General features: G+C 43.4%; 1 protein-coding gene across 1 annotated transcript in view; it reads left to right on the forward strand.

The window, feature by feature from the left end:
- Positions 1-156: 156 nt before the first annotated feature.
- Positions 157-18,153, forward strand: part of YEATS2 (YEATS domain containing 2) — a 45,542-nt gene continuing 27,545 nt past the window's right edge. The window contains 10 exon segments of the mRNA XM_010077247.1: positions 157-256; positions 3,249-3,346; positions 3,454-3,546; positions 6,650-6,892; positions 8,793-8,908; positions 10,050-10,211; positions 11,853-11,964; positions 13,448-13,492; positions 14,529-14,715; positions 16,394-16,633. Coding sequence (XP_010075549.1) covers positions 157-256; positions 3,249-3,346; positions 3,454-3,546; positions 6,650-6,892; positions 8,793-8,908; positions 10,050-10,211; positions 11,853-11,964; positions 13,448-13,492; positions 14,529-14,715; positions 16,394-16,633 — 1,396 coding nt within the window.

Below are 18,153 nucleotides of genomic sequence, written 5' to 3' on the forward strand. Positions count from 1 at the left end.
GCGCTGAGGTGCCCCGGGGCGCGGTGCCGCCGTGTCTCTCCCCGATGTGGGGTGCGCGTCGATGGGGTCCGGTGAGAGGCTGAAGGCCGCCCAGGAGGTCGCTGTGGGTGACGATCGCGCTTTTATTTGTCCTCTCAGCGCAGAAGTGGAGAGATCATGTCTGGGATGAAGAGAGTGATCGCGGAGAAGGACCCCGACTACGAGGAGATCACCGTCACGCACCCCAGCAAGCGGCACAAGGCGGCCGAGCAGTCGGGTAGGAGCTGTCTGGGCTGGCGGGGTCTCTGGAGGCGCGTGCTGTCCGCAGGCAGGGCCGGGAGGGACGGGGGCAGGAGCTAAGGGTCAGAGGGCGGAAACCGAGCAAGGGAGATAGCAGTGCCTCTGAACACCCAAATGAAGGTGGGATTGGTGTACATGGAACCGTACCTGCCTGCTAGCTGAACCGTAAGTAAGGCGTGAGGATGCAGACTTTGGTGCATGATAGCAGCTGGAGCATGAGCTCTCCAGGACCCCAGCCGTGTAGCTGGGTTCCTGTTGCTTGCTGAAGTATTCTCCAGTGCATCTTCCCAGCAGTTAACCATGCTGAGATGTGCTCCGACTTGTGCATCTGTTTTCAGTTGCTTCCGGAAAGATTGGCACTTTGTTTACATTTTGGGGGTTACAGGTTGCAGTACAGGCTGTGGGGAGAAATCCATGACCCTGCAGTAAGCGGGGGGAGAAATCCACAGCTCTGCAGTTTGTAGCCTGGCTCTTGGAAGGTGACAAATGTTTGCAAGAGTAGGCAGATAAAGTGAAATGGAGCAGTGTGGAAGGGCTAAGTTAGGGAGGAGGAAGGGGCTTACAAAGATGCAAGGGAGGAGGAGGAGGAGGAGCAGCTGCCCGGCTGAGGGAAAGGTGGATGAAGAAGCATAGTGGAGAGAGTGGCTGGATGAGTAGGTTTTGCATTTGGCACGCTCAGATATGCTTGCTTTGGGAACAGGCCTGTTGGCAGGGTGCCTGGGACAGGTTGCAGTTGTCTCTGGGCAAATGGGAGAGCTCCTTGCCTCTGGGACAGGGAGTAGGCTGGTGATTTTTGGCATAGTGCAGCTAGTGAGAGGATCGTGATAGGAGGAGCTGATGAAGAGGGAGGTGAGAAAACCAAAGCTGGCAGTGGGATCTGAAGGAGATCCAGGAACAGAGCAGGATGCTGGACCTGCCAGTTGGAGAGGGACAGATGATGGCTTCGTGGGTGATGTTTTGGAGGATGGCGTACATCTAGACAAGCCTGAGGAGGCTGAACTCTGGGTGGAATGTGTTGCTGGGCAGGTCCTGTCTGCCAGAGCGGTTAGGGGCCATGACACTGGAGCTGTGCTGGAGCTGGCCATGGCAGAAGAGAAAAAAAAATGCCTGGCTGCCAGAAATTGCCACCTCTGTAGTGGAGTGTCCCAGGGACTGCAGATGCGTTTTTAATCCACTTCTGGAGCAACTTCTCAGAAGGTCTTAATAGTTAGCAGGCAAAGTCTCAGGGCCTTGGAAAGCTACCCTTGCCAAAATGAACTTTGTCTTCAGGTGATTCCTCCAAACTGGCTTCTTCCTCTCATGGAAGATCTCCAACTTTTGAGACAAGAATTCTTTAAGTATACAAGTTTCACTAACAGTCTTAATTAGGGACTGTGGTTGGCACTAAGGTGGAAAAAATGGGAAAATAAAGTGTTCTTTATTTTAATTGTCATAATGCTGGTGTTGCATGGCATCAGTCTTGGGAGGAGATGCAGTTGTCCCTGTGTGAACTGTGCATCTCATACCTTAATCTGTTTAGGTTTATTTTAAGTGTAGCCTTACATGTGAATTTCCAAAGCATGATGTTCATGGTTGGAGGAAAATTATATCCCTCTGTTTTTTATTTTGTATTACTCATACAGATTCAGCCATAATTCTGTTTTAGTGTAGGTTTGAACTATTTCTGGTCCTAGGATATAGGCACAGATATCTGGAAATAAGTAAATACATTTAGGGTACCCCTGGTGCAGATGGAGGCATCAGTTGCCTTACTCCTGTTGTTGGTACTTGATCAGAGAGTGAAGTTATGCGTGCTAGCTAGAACATACCAGCAAAGTTTTGACTCACTTTTGATTTCTTTGCTCTTTTTGTTGAGATACTAGAAACCTCTCCAAACCCTTCAGTCAAACAAATGCTTCCTGTGAAGCTCAGAACAAAGTCTTGGTGCTGTTGCTTCCTATTCCACATAGAAATGTTGTTGTAGGAGTTTTTTTCAGAGGAACTCAGGCTGTTTCTCTGATCTGCTTTGTACTGGGGTCACTATTTCTGACTCAGGCTGGAGGACCTTTTCCAGGTGTGCTTCTGGAAGTACAATTCCTGCTTTTCCAAGTTGTTGCTTAGAACTTGATAAAAACAGATGTTGTTTGAACCCCCTGATACAACGGACATGGCTTAAAGCAAGAGCAATATTTAAGCGTACAGTAGGTGTAGAGCAAAAGGAATTGTTCTTCCTATGTTTATACGTGTTCTAGAAAAACACTGTAAGATGCCAATTTGGTTCTTAGCTGCTAATTTGCAGTAAGGTACTCGCACAATTTGAAATATTAAACAACGTGCTTTGCAGCAAGGTCAATAAACTCCTGCTGGAAGACTAGAATTTTTTGACTGCTGTGCTGGAAGAGGATGTTATAAGAGTTAGACCAGCTTTCGATAATGTAGTTTCCTTTGTGGGTAATAAAAGGCTTGTAGGCACTCCGGAGTAGGCTGCACTTCATGCCAGTGCTAAGCATATAAAGTATTAGTTTGCCTTAATATTGCTGCATGTTGTGGTGTAAATTTCCTGGATTTGAATCGGGCCAAAGAGAGCAGAGAAATGTACGTAGTGTTCCAGCGTACTCCTGCACAGTCACAGCGGTAACTGCACTTGGCCATAGCACATTGGAGTTTTCCTTTTACTGTTTACAGCTTTTCTGAGACAGAAGTAAACAAACTGGTCCTGTTCTTCCCATCTTCTGTTATTTGTCATCTCAGACCTAAAAAGGGAAAAATAGCTCTCCACATAAGACAGCTTTTAATGATACATGTGGTATTTGTTAAGACAAATTATTTTGCAGAAAAATGATCCTTCCCATTTTTTTGTGTGTGCTGAACTTATTATCCTTTCACTTCTCTCTCCATAGTGCTTTCTGATCCTTATTTTTTCAAACGGAGCCTCAAAAATATAAATGTAAATACTTTCTTCTTTATTTCCCATGTGTGGCCTTGTACAGCTCGAGATGTTGCTGTGCAGAAGATTGAGACGATTATAAAAGAACAATTTGCCGTCGAAATGAAGAGTAAAGAACATGAAATTGAAGTTATAGATCAGGTATAAAAAATTTGTTCTTAAAAATAGATAAGATCCTGGTGTATAGGGGTTTTGAAGGATTGCTGCAGCAGTTACCCATTATTATATGTTACCTCTTCTTTTTGTAGCGCCTGATTGAAGCAAGAAGGATGATGGATAAGTTGCGTGCCTGTATTGTGGCTAACTATTACGCATCTGCTGGTCTCCTTAAAGCTGGAGAGGTAAGAATTGCTTGGGAATAATAAGACTTCTGGGAATACTTGGAAAGGAAGATGTGTACTTCACTGGCTATTCAGCTGGTGTTTGGTTTTCAGATGTGGTTTTCTGAAATAGTGGGATATGAACTGAAAATGGGGTGGCAGTGGGAGAGGTGAGCTGTGTGTCACTGACTGGGTACTCCGCAGGGATGCATCTTCATTGAGCAGTTGAGAAGTTGTTGGGCAGCTCTCGGTTTTGGCTTCTGAAAAACTGCATTTTTCTCATCAGTTCTTGCATGAGAGCACCTTGCTTCTCACACACTGCGCAATTTGTCCTTGCAGAGCCCTGAAAAGTGAAGAACATGTTTTCCCATTTCACAGGAAGAGAATGGAAACAGATGGATTTTGGAACTTCTCAGGAAAAAAATAATAATCAAGATTTCTTGAGTCTTGGGCAGTACCATGAAACCATCCTCCCTTTACCTGGCAGCCAGTCTGTTAATGGTTTGGTAGACAGACTGATGGCAGCAGTAAAGCAGGAGGAAAATCAAGGAGATATCACAGAGAGATTAAAAATTCACCAGAAAAAAAGCAAACCAAAACAAGAACGCAACCACCCTACTAGTTAAAGCCCAGTTCTGAGCACTCTGTCCTTAATGGCCAGGTAACTGCAGAGTGTTCATGACTCACACTGATGCTGAACGCAGACTTCTGATTAAACTGCTGGTGAACTACGTGTTGGATATTTTAGTTACCATCATTTCAATTCAGGAAGTTTACCTAATTTCAAGTAAAGATCTGAGCTGATTTTGAAAGCTGAGATGGGTGCTGAAAACTTGGGTTTCACTCCAGCACCACAAGAATTTATCTTCCAAGCAAGGGCTTGCACTTCTGTTCCTGTTTTCCTATTGTGATTTCCAGAAGATGTGGAGGAAGTTAAAAACAAGAAAGTCCAGCCTGGTTTTCCCTCACTGAACTTCAGTTGAGCAGCTGGAGCTGAGAAAGGTTATGGTGGTATTGGGAGGCTTGGAGGTCCTTCCTCCTGCCTTGATCTTTGTGTAGGCAGCTGAAGAATGTCAGCTGGATGCTGAACTTTGAAAGTGCTTTTATCTGATGTCATCATGTGTCAGCAAGAGCTTGTACTGTCCCCCGTTCTTTACGTGTTCTGCCATGCTGGGTGTTAGTTTTTGCCTTGCTGATTTTCACACTTTCCAGAAATAATAACCTTTGTAGTTGTTCTGAAGAGTTCACAAGACTTACTGGTGTGACCTTGCTTTGTTTAGTTTTCCTGAAGTTTTTAGGAGCTTGTGGCTAGTGTAGCTGTGTCTTTGATTGCATTTTAATTTTTTTTTCAAAAAGTCATGATTTACATGCAGACTAAATTAGTTCTTTTTTATGTTGACATTGTTACTGTTTTCAGTTTTGTTCGTTGTCTGTTTTCAGTGTGTGGTTAATGTATATTTTACTCTGGCAGTGAGTGATTGTCTTGTTTCTGCTTCTGGTAGAATGGGAATCTTTGTAGTTTAATTCAGAGCTTCTAGGAAGATGATTTGCAAATTCCTAACCTGTTCTTATACATGCAAACAGTTCTTCAACCCAGTGCTGCTGGGGTTTGAGGCTTATGATTTCGTATGATTACAGTTTATTACGTTTTCCCACAAATTAGTGGACAAGGTGTTGGTCATTTTACTTGACTAGAGGTTAAGAAAAAAAAAAAAAAAGAGGTTCTTGGTAGTGGTTTGGTTTGGTTTTGGGTTTTTTTTTTTTTTGGTTGTGTGTGTGTGTCCCCACCGCTGGATATGTGGATACAACTCTCAAGTGCTCTTGAGCAGGTAATTGGGAGTTGGTAATTGCTTCAGTCATGTACCTAGTGGGCAATTGGAAAGAAAGCTCTCCAGTGAGTCTTCGAAGTCCAAGGTGGGCCAATGTTTAACTCCACTCCTGCTACCACCTCTCGAGGGCAGTTCTGCTGCTCCATGTTCTGCTGGTGTCTGTCCCCATGCCACCCCCTCCATCACATTGTCAGAATTTTGGATCAGGGAATTTACGTGTATTAAAAATAACCCTGTAAATGAAAAAAACCCAAAAAAACCCCAACAAATAAAACCCAAAGAACCAAACACATCCTAAATCAGTTTCTTGATTTGTTTTCCTTTGTGACCTGCCCCCTCTCCTGGATAATTGTTGCTGCCTGGCTGATCCAGGAGGTTCAGGCAGGGAAGAAGAAAGCCCCTTTTAGCTGGTACCACCTAAAGAAAAGCTGTCAGTGCAACTCTAGTGTGAGTCTATGGCTTTGGGAGCTGGAGTGAGCTTATCTCTTGGTGCTCTGCTGCTGGTAGAGGGATGTTTCTGCTGCCTTCAGTGGGTTCATCATCAGGCTAAGGTAACAGTGAGGACTGATGTCTGGGAGAAGTGGCCAAGGGACCAAGTGCTTTGGGTGACAGGTGTTTTCCTTGCTACTTCTGAGGTTAAAAGCAAACGCAGGAAAAAAATATATTGGGCCTATGTCCCAGTAGTGAAAAAAACCGAAAGAGATTTAAATGCACACACAGCCCTGCCCTGTCCTCCCCCTTGCAGGTTTAGGAAGATCTAAGATTAGCTCTAAGATGTCCATTTTGAGGAAAGTTTGCAAGCATGCCTAAGCACATTATCCTCCGTTAAGCTTTGGGAGCAGACAGGGTGCTAATACGTGTCGCTTGCCTCATAGGCATTGGCAAAACTGTCAGTCAGTATCAAAATTAAAGAGCCTGATGCATTTGCGTACCCTATCTGCCTGCAGGAATCTGGCAGCTGTGGCCTTTCAGTGTATGGCAGAAGGCCGTAGGTGTCTGCACAGGAAGGGAAGCCGTTATTTTCAAAAGGACAGGAGGCTGCAGTCCTCCTTTCCAAAACCAGGTGGGTTTCTGAGATTAAAAGGTCTAAAGGAACAGATTCAGTTTGGGGTGCTGTTTCTGTAGGACCGTTGTAAGCTTGCATCTTCTGCGGCATATGTTTTCCTGCAAGGCAGCTGATTAAATATTTGCTCTTTCTTCATAAGTTGACTTTTTGCTCTGCTTCTGGTGCAGCTTTGTTTTTATGTGGGCTTCAGGGAAATAGTGACCGGATCTGCCTGACCTCTTTGTTGCAGGGGACCAGGTCATGTGATACAACAATTCTTAATCACCCTTCAATCAAGAAATTCTTGGAATCGCCCTCCAGATCGTCATCTCCAGCTAACCAGGGCTCAGACACTCCATCTGCCAACCACTCCGAGAGTGACTCACTCTCTCAGCACAATGACTTTCTCCTAGACAAAGACAATGGCAACTTGGACGCAGACGAGCGGCTGACAAGCAGCCTGGACCAGAGACAGAACAGAAATGGCAGCCGGGTAAAGTAAAACTCGAGTGGTGGTCAAGTTGTTGAAAGTGTGTACTCTGGCTGGACGCGGTGCTGACACCAGAAGCTCTTCATGTTTTCACCCACCTGCTGAAGATCTGTTTATTACCCTCTCCAAGCTCTCGCTCCCACTCTCTGAGCCTGGCTTTGTCGTAAGGCTGAAGTGCATGTAACTTGGGTAACTGCTCTTAACTGAGCCTTGCCCAACAGAGAGGTCAGCCAGGCAGCAGCAGCGATAGTGTTTGTGTTAGCACCGCTGTCTGCTGCTGGCTTGGTTGGTAGCCCCTGAGGAAGGAGGTGTTTCGCAGCTTGAGCAAAGGGTTTTGCTGGGCAGATGGAAGTCAGGTCAGGAAAGGTAGAGCCAGGAGAGAAGATCAAGATGTGTCGTTCCCAGCAGTGTTTTTAAGAAGTAATGCTGCTGCCTGGCCCAGGGTGCCCATGGGGACTGCATTGCTTGGAGTGGTTGAACCACTGGAGTTGGGGTTTGGCCTCTTCAGCAGCCTGTGGTGAAAACACAGTGGCACTGGTGTATTAGCTCACCTGGGGAGCGTGAGCTGGGAGAGCCTGGGTGCATAGTTTGAGTTGTTTTTCTCTTGGTGGCACTGCTTGCTGTTGTGCTAATATCTCTGTTTGCTTAACTGAACCAGACTGACCCAGGTTAAAAATACCTTCTTTCATTGTTGGCCCATAGTTTTTCTGGGTTATTTTTGACCTGGGTCCATTCCCTTTACGTCTCACTGTGCAGCTACAGAAATGTTTCACCTGTCGGCTGCAGTTAGCTCCAGCGGGGAGGCTCTCTCGCTGGCTGCAGGTTAAATGTGCCTTAGTCGGTGGGATGAAACTCCTCAGTTTCCTTGCAGTTCCTTTAAGCTGCCAGGCCTGCCAGAGGAGTACAGCCTCTAACCCAAACCAGGGGTGGGTGTATCTCATTGCATATGACTGTATTCTGCAACTGAACAAGTTGCAATAATACATGGCAGAAAGAGCAATGATTCTGTCCCTGCTGAGCAGCGTGACACCCTTGATAACAGGGCTGCGGTTTGCTGAAACCCTGCCTAGGGTACATGAAGGCAGATATACGCTATATAATGTGGACCCACCTATACCATAAACCACCAGACCATCGTAACTTCTTTCTGCCCTGGGGATGTTGGTGGAGCAGTTGTATTGCTTGGGTGTGGCATATTGGTACACCTTTGACCAAGGGCTGGTCGAAGGGAGTCATGTCATCGTTTTACCAGGGAGTCTTGGCCACTGCTTAACAGCTGAGGTTGTGTTGGAAGGTTGCTTAGGCTGGATTTGTTATGCCCAAGTATTGCCCTGGATTTTTAGGCTTATCTAGATGTCAGTGACATACTATGGCTGACTGCTGTCCCTGCTGAGTTGGAGCTGAATTCTTGTCTCAAACCCAGCCTCGATTCTTCCCCATGAAGCAACGCTGGAGTCCCTCAAAGCAGCAGAGGCTGGGAATGAGGAAGATAAAGATTTTCAGAAGCCGGTCGTGGGAGATTTAGCTTTGTTTCTGATTAATGACCAACATGATGCCACTCTAGCAATGCTTGATTTTTTTCAGATAGTGCAGGGGCAGTGCTTTTGAAACCCAAGCTGAAATCATGGCTCAGATCCATGGTAGGTCGCATAATGTACGCTCAGTTAAGCCATGCAGTGTACACTTGGCTATGCAGTATATCATTATTGTGTGCCCGAGTTGCTTAAACATGCCTAGATAGCAGTTTAAGTATTTTTAGGGAAATTTCGTTGTTGGTCTCTCATTTAACTATGCACGTTTACTTTTTTTAAGAACACCTTCGTTTTCTAGTGCCAAACAAAATTATGTTTAAGATGAATGTTTGGTTTTTTGTTTGCCTTTTTTTTTCTTCCCCTACCCTCAGGACAGTTCGGGTGTTTCAAGCTCTCAAAAACCAGGACAACGAAATGCTGGACTGTCAAATGATGAAACTTCGCGACTTTATGTGAAGAAAACAATTGTGGTTGGCAATGTTTCCAAGTTAGTATCCAGAGTCTCAGGGATGGTCCTTTATTTCAGCATTAAATGGAATAGGAGGTTAAAATTATGAGACAAACGAAGTTGCTAGGCTGTCACAATGTGAGCTATTGCCCTTGAACAGTCACTGTACCCAAGGCTGCCCTCCTAGTGTCTGCATGATTATTTTTTTTTGTGGGAGGAACATGTATTTTAGTAGTTGTTTTACATACGTAGTGGTGTGTGTGTGTGTGTGTGTATATATATATATATTGAGGTTTTAAGATCCCTTTCTCTCAAGGGGAGTCTTTCAGCCTTTTCTGACCAGTTGGAAATCCCAAGTTTTTCCATGAAAATTTGGAAAAGCAAGTTGTCGTAATGGCTAGTTCAGTTTGTCCATAGGGACAATGTGGGGGTTTTTTTAATTAACAAAGAAACCCCAAACCACTAGAATGAGGAAAATTCTGAAAGTCCACGAAATTAATTTGTACAGGTTTTATTTTTTTCTTCCCAAAAAAATTAAAACTGGTAAATACATATAACTTGTGAACTCTGAGGAAATTAATGAAGAAAGTTATTTGTTTTAACTCTCCGTCCTTGCGCTACACAAGTCAGTCTTTTCCTCTTGCATAGAAAGTAACAGACATTTGCTGATGAGACTTAGAGTGTTAGAATTGCATCTTGAAAACCTGCCTAAGCCTGGATCTGGAACCAGGTATTGACTATGAAGTTTCTTAAACTTTTATAAGAAGAGTTGTTATTTTTTTTTGTTTATGGTAGAGAGTTGCTGATGTTGTCTTCTGGTGTGATTTTGCTTACTGGTATCTCGGAATAAGATGAGGAAAGGGATTTGACAGTGGTAGAATGTTAAAATTAAATCTTGCTAATTAAGAGCCAAATGCTTAAATGAAATTAATTTCATATGGTAGTTGTGCACTAAAATGGAGGAAATGTGTTAGAAGCATAGAGTAGGTTATGGGACCTCTCTCTGTTTCTGGATGAACTGTCAGAGCAAGGAATAATGAGTAGAAGTACACGGGGGTCAGGTTCACATAGGCGTTTTACCATCCCCAATTTTTTTGCCTGACCTTTCCCTAAATACTTTTTGTGCTATTTATCTATCTGGGATTTTTATCTTGTGTTCGTTTTTTAATTTCTTTGCCAGGTACATTCCCCCTGACAAGAGAGAAGAAAATGATCAGTCGACCCATAAATGGATGGTGTACGTCCGAGGCTCTCGGAGAGAACCCAGCATAAATCATTTTGTCAAGAAAGTTTGGTTCTTTCTCCATCCCAGTTACAAACCTAATGATCTGGTAGAAGTAAGGTAATAAGGAATTATTCCATTCACTATTTCAGTCTTCATGCTTGCCAGGCTTACAGTGCCAAGTTTCTTAGAAAGTTATCAGCTTCTTTTCCTGGTTTAGTATTCCATGTCTGTCTTTAACCTCCAGCTTGGCTTGACTTGCTCCAGAATAATAGTAAAAATAGATCAGTTTTTATGTAGGAAATGTACCAAACAGTTGGGCTTTTTTAATTTCCTACTGAGAAAAAGCATTCAGTTGTTGTATTTCATGTTATTCATGCAAGTTTGTGCATCTCCTGTATGAGTTACACTGCTGCGCAGGTTAGATTTCTGTTGCTAAAAGAGGTATTTTCTACTTCCCATCCATTCCAGTGCGGAAAACAGGTGTCTCAGAAAGCTGTTTTGCCCATAGTTTTGATGGTACATGTGCGTTTGGGCAAGAAATTGTATCCCTCTCCCAAATATTTCTCCACTGTAGTGAGATCAGTGTCGCTGGCTTCACTCTTCAACGCATTTCACATCAGTGCGATGGTGCTGGTGCTCCTCTGTCCTCTCCCAAACCTGTGTTCAAAGCTGTGACCCTAACGAGATGAGCAGGGTCAGTTCTCTGTTGACTGCTGCAGGGAAATGCCCTGTCAGTCTTTCATTCTTGCTCCTTTGGACAAGACAGCGGGAGGATGCCTTCAAAATACTTTGTCTTCCTGACAAAATTATTCTTCAGCTGCCTCCTGGAGGAGGATGGGGAGGCTGCCCAGGTACAGAATGACAACTTAATTGTGGCAAAATTAAACTGCTGAAAGGCAACTCCAGAGAAACTTATCTGAGATAAGAAGTGTTGGTATGGCTCAGTAGTTTCTCTGAGGAGGCAACCCCGAGCAGGACGAAAGCAAACTCCTTCCTGTTTCTTGTATAACATACTAGGTTGCGCTTGGCTGCTGTCTTTTTGTGCCTTTCTCATTTTCCAGTATCTGATGTCAATGCTGTTTGTCTTCTGTTCTAATCCCGTCTGGTTAATTGATTTCTTGTCACACAGTCCTAGTCATTGTAGTGAACATTAATGTTCTGGACTAAAAATAGCCTTTAAACCTCTTGTGTTTTGTTTCATTGTGAAACTACATTTGGGATTTACAGTAACAACAAGCTGAAATACAAAGTAACAGTAAATGTTAGAGATACATATGCCCTTATATTTCAGCTTGGAGAATGACAGTGGTTGAGTTAGCTTGATGTCTGAATGTTGTTCTCTTGTCATTATGCGAAGCGTGTACCTTCTTGCTATGAGATTGCAAAATGCTGCACTGAAAACTCACCTTGCAGCTGTGCCCTAGGAAGCTGACTTGGTTTTTTTTTTAATTAGTATTTTTTTATTTGGCATTAGCCTTTTTTTTTTTTTTTTTAAAGACGCGTGTTTTCCACATTCTCTCTCCAGCAGTGTTTTACCATTTTCTTCCCTGTCCCTTTGTGCAAAATAGAAGTGTGCTTTCAGCTGTCCAGAGCCATAAAATTCTCGTTTCTGTGGTTGCATTCTCTTTGTGGTGAATAGCAGGCCTGAAGATAGCTTTAGCTGTCAGCTAGGAGAGCAGTCTTTCACTTTTTGAAAAAGAGGTAGGTGAAAGCTGTACCACATCTGCATCCAAAATGTGAATCATCATTTGTTTCCAGAGAACCTCCATTTCACCTAACGAGGAGAGGCTGGGGAGAATTTCCTGTGAGAGTCCAGATACACTTCAAGGATAGCCAGAACAAGAGGATCGATATCATACACAATTTGAAGGTATTTGAACAAAATACTTGAGAGAAAGGCAATTAAATGAGCTCCCCTGCATAATCTAGAAGCAGCTTCACTTTTGTGTTTGCTTCTGGCTCTCTCTGTTGTGTGTGTGGCCTGCTGGTTATTTGACATGAATAGTTGAGCTGGAGAATCAAAAAAGATCCAGGAAAGCCTCTTACCTTGGCTGTATTGTCAGCAATGCAGTAGCCAAGGAACCCAGCCTTGCAGGGGCTGGAACTGGTTCTGCTCAGAGCAGCAAAGAATTTACCTGTTAAAGATTTCTATCATCCTCTCACTGGCTTTAACTTGGCAGGGTGCTGCAGGGCTGTCTTTCTGTTGGTAAAGTGATTGCTATATGTGTGCTATTGGCTAGAGATTGTCTCTCTTGTTAGAGTGGGCAGGGAGGGGCTGAGATTGCCTGTTCGTTCCTTGTTCCTTTTGAAGAGAGCCTTCTTTTTAAACTCATTCACCTGTCCTGTTACACTCAGTAGGATTTATAGTATAGAGCAGTGCTAGAAAACTAGGCCATTGCCCTTGCTTTCCTTTTAATTAGTAGTCCCTAGCGTTAGTGGAATTAAGTCCTGAGCTGGTTTAGTTTCCTGTTTCTTTGAGCAGCATGATTAGTTGTATTTAAACTCTGCTTGCATTAATGAATTTCATGCTAATGTAGAAACCTCATTGCAACCCCAAATATAGACAGTAGAGGCTGGAAATGTTCCCCTGGAACTTAAGGATATTTAATACAGATGATGAGTAAAATGTATTTGGAGAGCTGTAACTTGGGGAGAAGTTGGTAACAGTATGATGGACTTCGTAGAGCGAAGGAAGCCCAGCCTACAGAAGAAAACTGAGCCAGTCTGTGGCACACAAAAACTCAAATCAGGAAATCTTTGCTGTTCGTGTACTGAGCCTGTGTCTGCTGTGAGGTGATGTGAGTGAGCGGAGCCCTCCTCTGTGGCTGGCAGCCTGTGTGCCCCTGAGCTCTGGGGCACAGCTAGCCTGTCAAACCCAGCTTCTCTCTGTAGGTGTCTTAATAGATGTCTCTGGGATTTTCTGCCCCTTTATTAGCTATTACTCTCTGGGAACAGTTACTTAATCAAAAATTATTGTGTAAACATAGCCTTTGTGCTGGTCAGTTTAAATAATGAGAAAAAACTCAGATATTATTTCCTTATATTGACATGAAAAAGGACACTCCTCAAAGACTCCACTTAGACTGAAATAATATTTCCCCAGCAATCTCATTTCTTTCACCTTTTTTGCTCCTTTCTGCTTTAGCGTGGGCTTTGGCTCGTGGTTGGCTTTTTTGCAGAAGAGAGGGTACTTAACAGAGAACACAGATTTCTGACCCTGTGGTCCCAAAGAATTGGATGCCCTGCTGCTCAACTTACATAGTTTCAACTCCTTTCAAACAAATTGTATTGTAAATTCTAGCTGATATATTGCTACCTTGTTTAATATAAATATATTGTGTTGTTTTACCCAGCTGGACAGGACCTACACAGGCCTGCAGACACTTGGTGCAGAAACGGTGAGTCAACAGGTCGTGGGATGGATGTTATACTTTGATTCCCTTAAGGATGTTTAAAAAGAAAAAGATACACAGGCCTAAGCACAGTCAGAGCCATTTGACTTTGCAATTTCTGGAATGCAGATTTTGTTCTCTTGTTAAATTATTATGACATCTTGTCACTATTCATGACAACAGTCATTTTTTTCCCCTTTCTAGTTCAGGGGGGACTGTTTCCAGCTCTTCTTTCATGAAGATTTTAACTTGTACTACAGTTTTAATTTTTATTTCTTTGTGGAGCTTCTGGTACCAGATGTCTTTATTTGCATTCTGACGTGCTGCACATCTCGTACCTAAAGAATTTAAATTAAAGGGATCACCTAGCCTGGTGAAATTTTGCCATATATTAAGTACTTCTAAGTTTCTTCATCTGTCAAGATTCAGTATCTTAATGGAAAGTGAACTCTTAAAACATAAATTAATTAATAACTCAGTTTGCTGTATCCCTAAAGGTTTTTTAGTATTTTCCCCTTGTTGTACTGTAGTGAAGGGAAATTTTTGTGGTGAAATTGCATTACTTCAGCTTTTCAGTCTGTGTAGAAAACATTAATGCGAGATGTCTGCTGTGATTAAAGAACACTTTTGAAGAGTAGCTAATGTGGTGTGTTTCTCAAGTCCTTATCAAAAAAGGCAGAAGAGGCAAGCTGCAGTTTTGTGCCAGTCCCTAAGGGATTATGCTGTCCTGTCCTTAGTGTGATGCTTGGAGCTGGGCTCTGTATTCCTTCCAGTGTTCGCTGAGCAGATTTCCTCACTGAATGAGAGATGGGCTATTTTACCATGAGGGTTAAATGTTGCAAGATTTTTGTCTTAGCTCAGGTGCTGCTGGACCTCAGGGAAGTCTCCCTGAAATGAATAGAAATGTTATGTAGCGGTCGGGGGAGGAGAGGGAGGTGTTTCTAGACATTAAAATAAAAAGAAAAGGCTTTTTTTTTTTCACTTTTTATGTCTTTACCTAGCTACCAAATATTAATGTCATCCTTTCTCCTATTTCTGGAAGGTGGTGGATGTGGAGTTACATAGGCATTCCCTTGGCGAAGAGTATCTCTTCTCTCAGTCTTCAGAGTCTGACCTCTCTGACGTTCCTACATCTTTACCACTGCCACTGAGTATCCCAGCACCAGTCAAAGCTTCTTCACCAATTAAACAGTTGCGGGACTCCAGCCCCGATGCTTCTGTGGAGAAAGGTAAAGTGAATTGGTGTTGGTGAAATTCGAATTCTTGGAACTTAGCTCTTCTGGATACCTCCTCTTAGTTGTTCTTGTGCCATAAAGGTTGCCAGTGCTACCTGCTCCTTGCTCACCCCAGATGATAATTTCCTCAATGTACTCTGAAATGTAATTCAGAAATTGTTATGATTTATGCTTAGGGTTTTTTTTTTTTTAAATCTGGAGTTTGCTGGACGCGCTCTGTTTTGCTGAATGTGAATATGGAGCTTTGTGCAGTGGATGCAGTTGGAAAAGAGGTTGTTGAATTGCACTTGTGGTTTTATTCTTGGCATTGTTTTCGGGGGGGAGGGGTTGCTTTTCTGAATGTTTTGGGAACTGTGGTTACATTTAAGGAATTGGTCTAGTGGTGTGTTCAGTTATATATGTTGATGCCTAACATGAGTTGACTATGGGTGAACAAAAACGACTATATAACTGTGGTCTTGAAAACAGAGAGTGAAGAAGACGTAGTGTATGTTTGTCTGAGGGATGGCGTCTGTGCATGTCCTGGTATCATTCTCATCTTCCCCGGTAAGATCCAGAAATGCAGCGCCTCTTGCAGTGGAGCAACAGTTGATGCCTTGAGATCATTTGAATTGCCTGAAACAAGCTAGTGCTGGCCCCTTGGTCACACTGCTGTGATTTTTAGTTTGTGTGAAGTAGGAAAAACTGTGCCTCTGTTAGCATTTGGCTTTATTTTCTGAAATACACAGTGTCGAGGCTTATGTGACAGACCTGCTTAACTGGGCTGAGAAACAAGGGTGTCTTTTATGGTTTGCACATTTTAGTGTGAAAAACTTGCTGGAAACAGCAACTTTATGTTTCAAAATACAGTGACATGCAACATGCCTTTCTTGATTTATCCTGCCACTCCTGAGTTCGAGGAACGGCTTTGAGCTGGTGTCCTGCACGGTGCGCTTTCTGGTAGGGGCTGTAATGCCACTGGCAGTGTTCTGGCTCAGCAAGAAGGGTGTCCGCTATTTAAATGTGGTGTTTTCTTGTGGCCAAAAAAGGAGAAATGCAACCAAATTTCAAATGCACAGGCTTTTATTCAAACAGGAGGATACACAGCACCTTTAGGCGACCAGTGCTACAGCAAGCAGGAAGGAAGTATAAACCTGCCTCTTCTTACCCTGACAGGCAGCAGCTTTTTCTCATCAGCTCCAAGTTAATTGGTCTCCTTCTACATCAGATAAGATTGGATTCCTTAACCCAGATAAGATTGGATTCCTTAACCCAGGTTAAAAGGCAGTAGTAGGTGGTCTCCTTGTGCTCTTACTCCAAAAAATGCACTGCGAGATTCTCTGCAAAGGAGATACAGCCTTAGCCCTAACCAAGGATGCTTGAAGCTACTGGCAGCTTTTGGTCGGTGGAAGGGTCATTTCAAGAAAACATGTAAGAAGTGGCTGATCACCTTCCACAGCTGAACAAGCACAGTAGCATTTTATTCTGTTCAGACACAAGTTGAACAGGCTTGCTCAGGAGGAACCACCTGCCCCACTCTCTCCCTGTTCAGTGCTGCCCACCAGTTGCTTTTCCTTCCTTCCTTTGAGAGTGTGTTTGTCATACCTGAGTTTTGTTTGTGTAGAGAAGCACAGTAAGGAATTAGATGTCTCAGCCTAAGAACTATTTCTCTTCTTTTCCCTGTTTTAATCAGGATTCTCTGGGAATGCTGAAACCGAAAGACATGCCACGTTTTATTCCCTGCCATCTTCGATAGAACGGACACCCACCAAGTTAGCCACACAGAAAGTTGCCTTTGGCTCTCATGGAAATTCAGCTTTTCAACCCATTGCAGCTAGCTGTAAAATAGTGCCTCAAGGTCAGAGTCCAAGCCCTGCAGAGTCGCCAGGAAAATCCTTCCAGCCTATCACCATGAGTTGCAAGATTGTATCAGGTGAATGCTAGTTTACCTACCCTGGAAAAAAAGAGAGTGAACCAGTTGGACTTGTTTTGTGTCCTTCCCCTGATTTCCTGCCAATGTTTTAACATCAGGCAGTAGGAAACTCTAGAATAAGGAGCTAAACACACTTCTTAATGTTCAAGGAAAAAATATGTGTGAAGTGCTTCACATCACATCAAAAGCAGGATGAGAGCTGTTCTCTCCCTGTTGAATGCTTTTAGGTGTGAAAATGGTAGTCTTTAACTGGACTACTACCCACGGAAAGGCCCAGGCAAGGACACATCTTCCCTGTGGATTATCTGTATGTGGGAAGAAGCCATTCTTCTCCCTCCTGCTTTCAGACAACTGGGATGGATTAAGAAGAAATTTTTCTTCTGATTATTGGGCAAGTAATTAGGTTCAACCTTGCAGACTCAAGTGATTCCTCTTGTACTTAAAGTATCTCCACAGATGGAACAGCTTTGGTCTTCCTCTTCCAAAAGTTCACCCTCTGTTGGATTAAATTGTCAGCTGACTGCAGTGAGTAATGTGATACTCTTTTGATAGCATCTGAACCAACCATGGTCAAGGTGCTGTTTGCTCATTTCACTTATAGTCCCTTCCCTGCCTGGGCATGATGCCATCCACTGGATGATGCTTTACATCAGGAAATTTTAATGTGCAGCTCACCATGTCACATGTTGTGAGGCTGAAGGATGACCTGTTATGTCCCTTCGTTTTCTGGTGTTCAGGGTAGAGAGGATGAAGGAGCAGCTGTCGATCAGTGTGTGCGATTTCTGATGATCTGCTCACAGATAATTTTCCTCAAGCGTGTCTGGTTTGTTGTTGGTGTTTCTATTAAATTTCAATATTTTTCCTTGAAATCTTAAAACTGTACTCAGGCTGATTTAAATTTGAACCTATGCCAAATGCTTTCTTCTGTCTTAGTAATCTCTTCTCTTGATCTTCTTTTCCCAAGGGTTCCCAGAAAGCAAGAATTACGGGGGCCATCCTGTCTTTCTTAAAATCCTTGGTCTACTCTCTGTTGATCTTTGCTTTTTAAATGTTTCCCTGCTCAATACTTTTCCAAGGCTTTGCTGTCTGCTGAGAAGTGTCACCCCTTTCAGATTTCAAAAGCAGTGTATAAGACATGAAGATTTTATTTGATCAGCATTTATGTTCATTTTAATTGTCAATCAGTGCCAAGAAAGCAGATTAACAGGCAGTTGAAGCTTAGTGTGCTTGCTGACATCTCTTTCTCTGATTACTTCCTTGCCTATCCTTTTCTCTGCACTTCTTGTTTACCCTTTCATGCAGCTTTTTTCTTCTCTAGTTTTCTTTCCCCTGGTCCTCCTACCCAGAAGTTGCACATTTTAGGATGTGCTGTGAAGGGCTTCTGCTGTAGTGAGAGCAGTGAAGAGACAAGAGTGTCCATGCCTGTCTAATGGCCGCTGTATTGCACAGCCTTGAACTGCTCGGTTCCTGGTTCTGAGTGCCTGTACTGTGGGCTCCACAAGGGCAAGAGAGCATGTTTC

Source organism: Pterocles gutturalis, unplaced genomic scaffold, assembly GCF_000699245.1.
Source record: "Pterocles gutturalis isolate BGI_N339 unplaced genomic scaffold, ASM69924v1 scaffold30748, whole genome shotgun sequence".
Lineage (NCBI taxonomy): Eukaryota > Metazoa > Chordata > Aves > Pterocliformes > Pteroclidae > Pterocles > Pterocles gutturalis.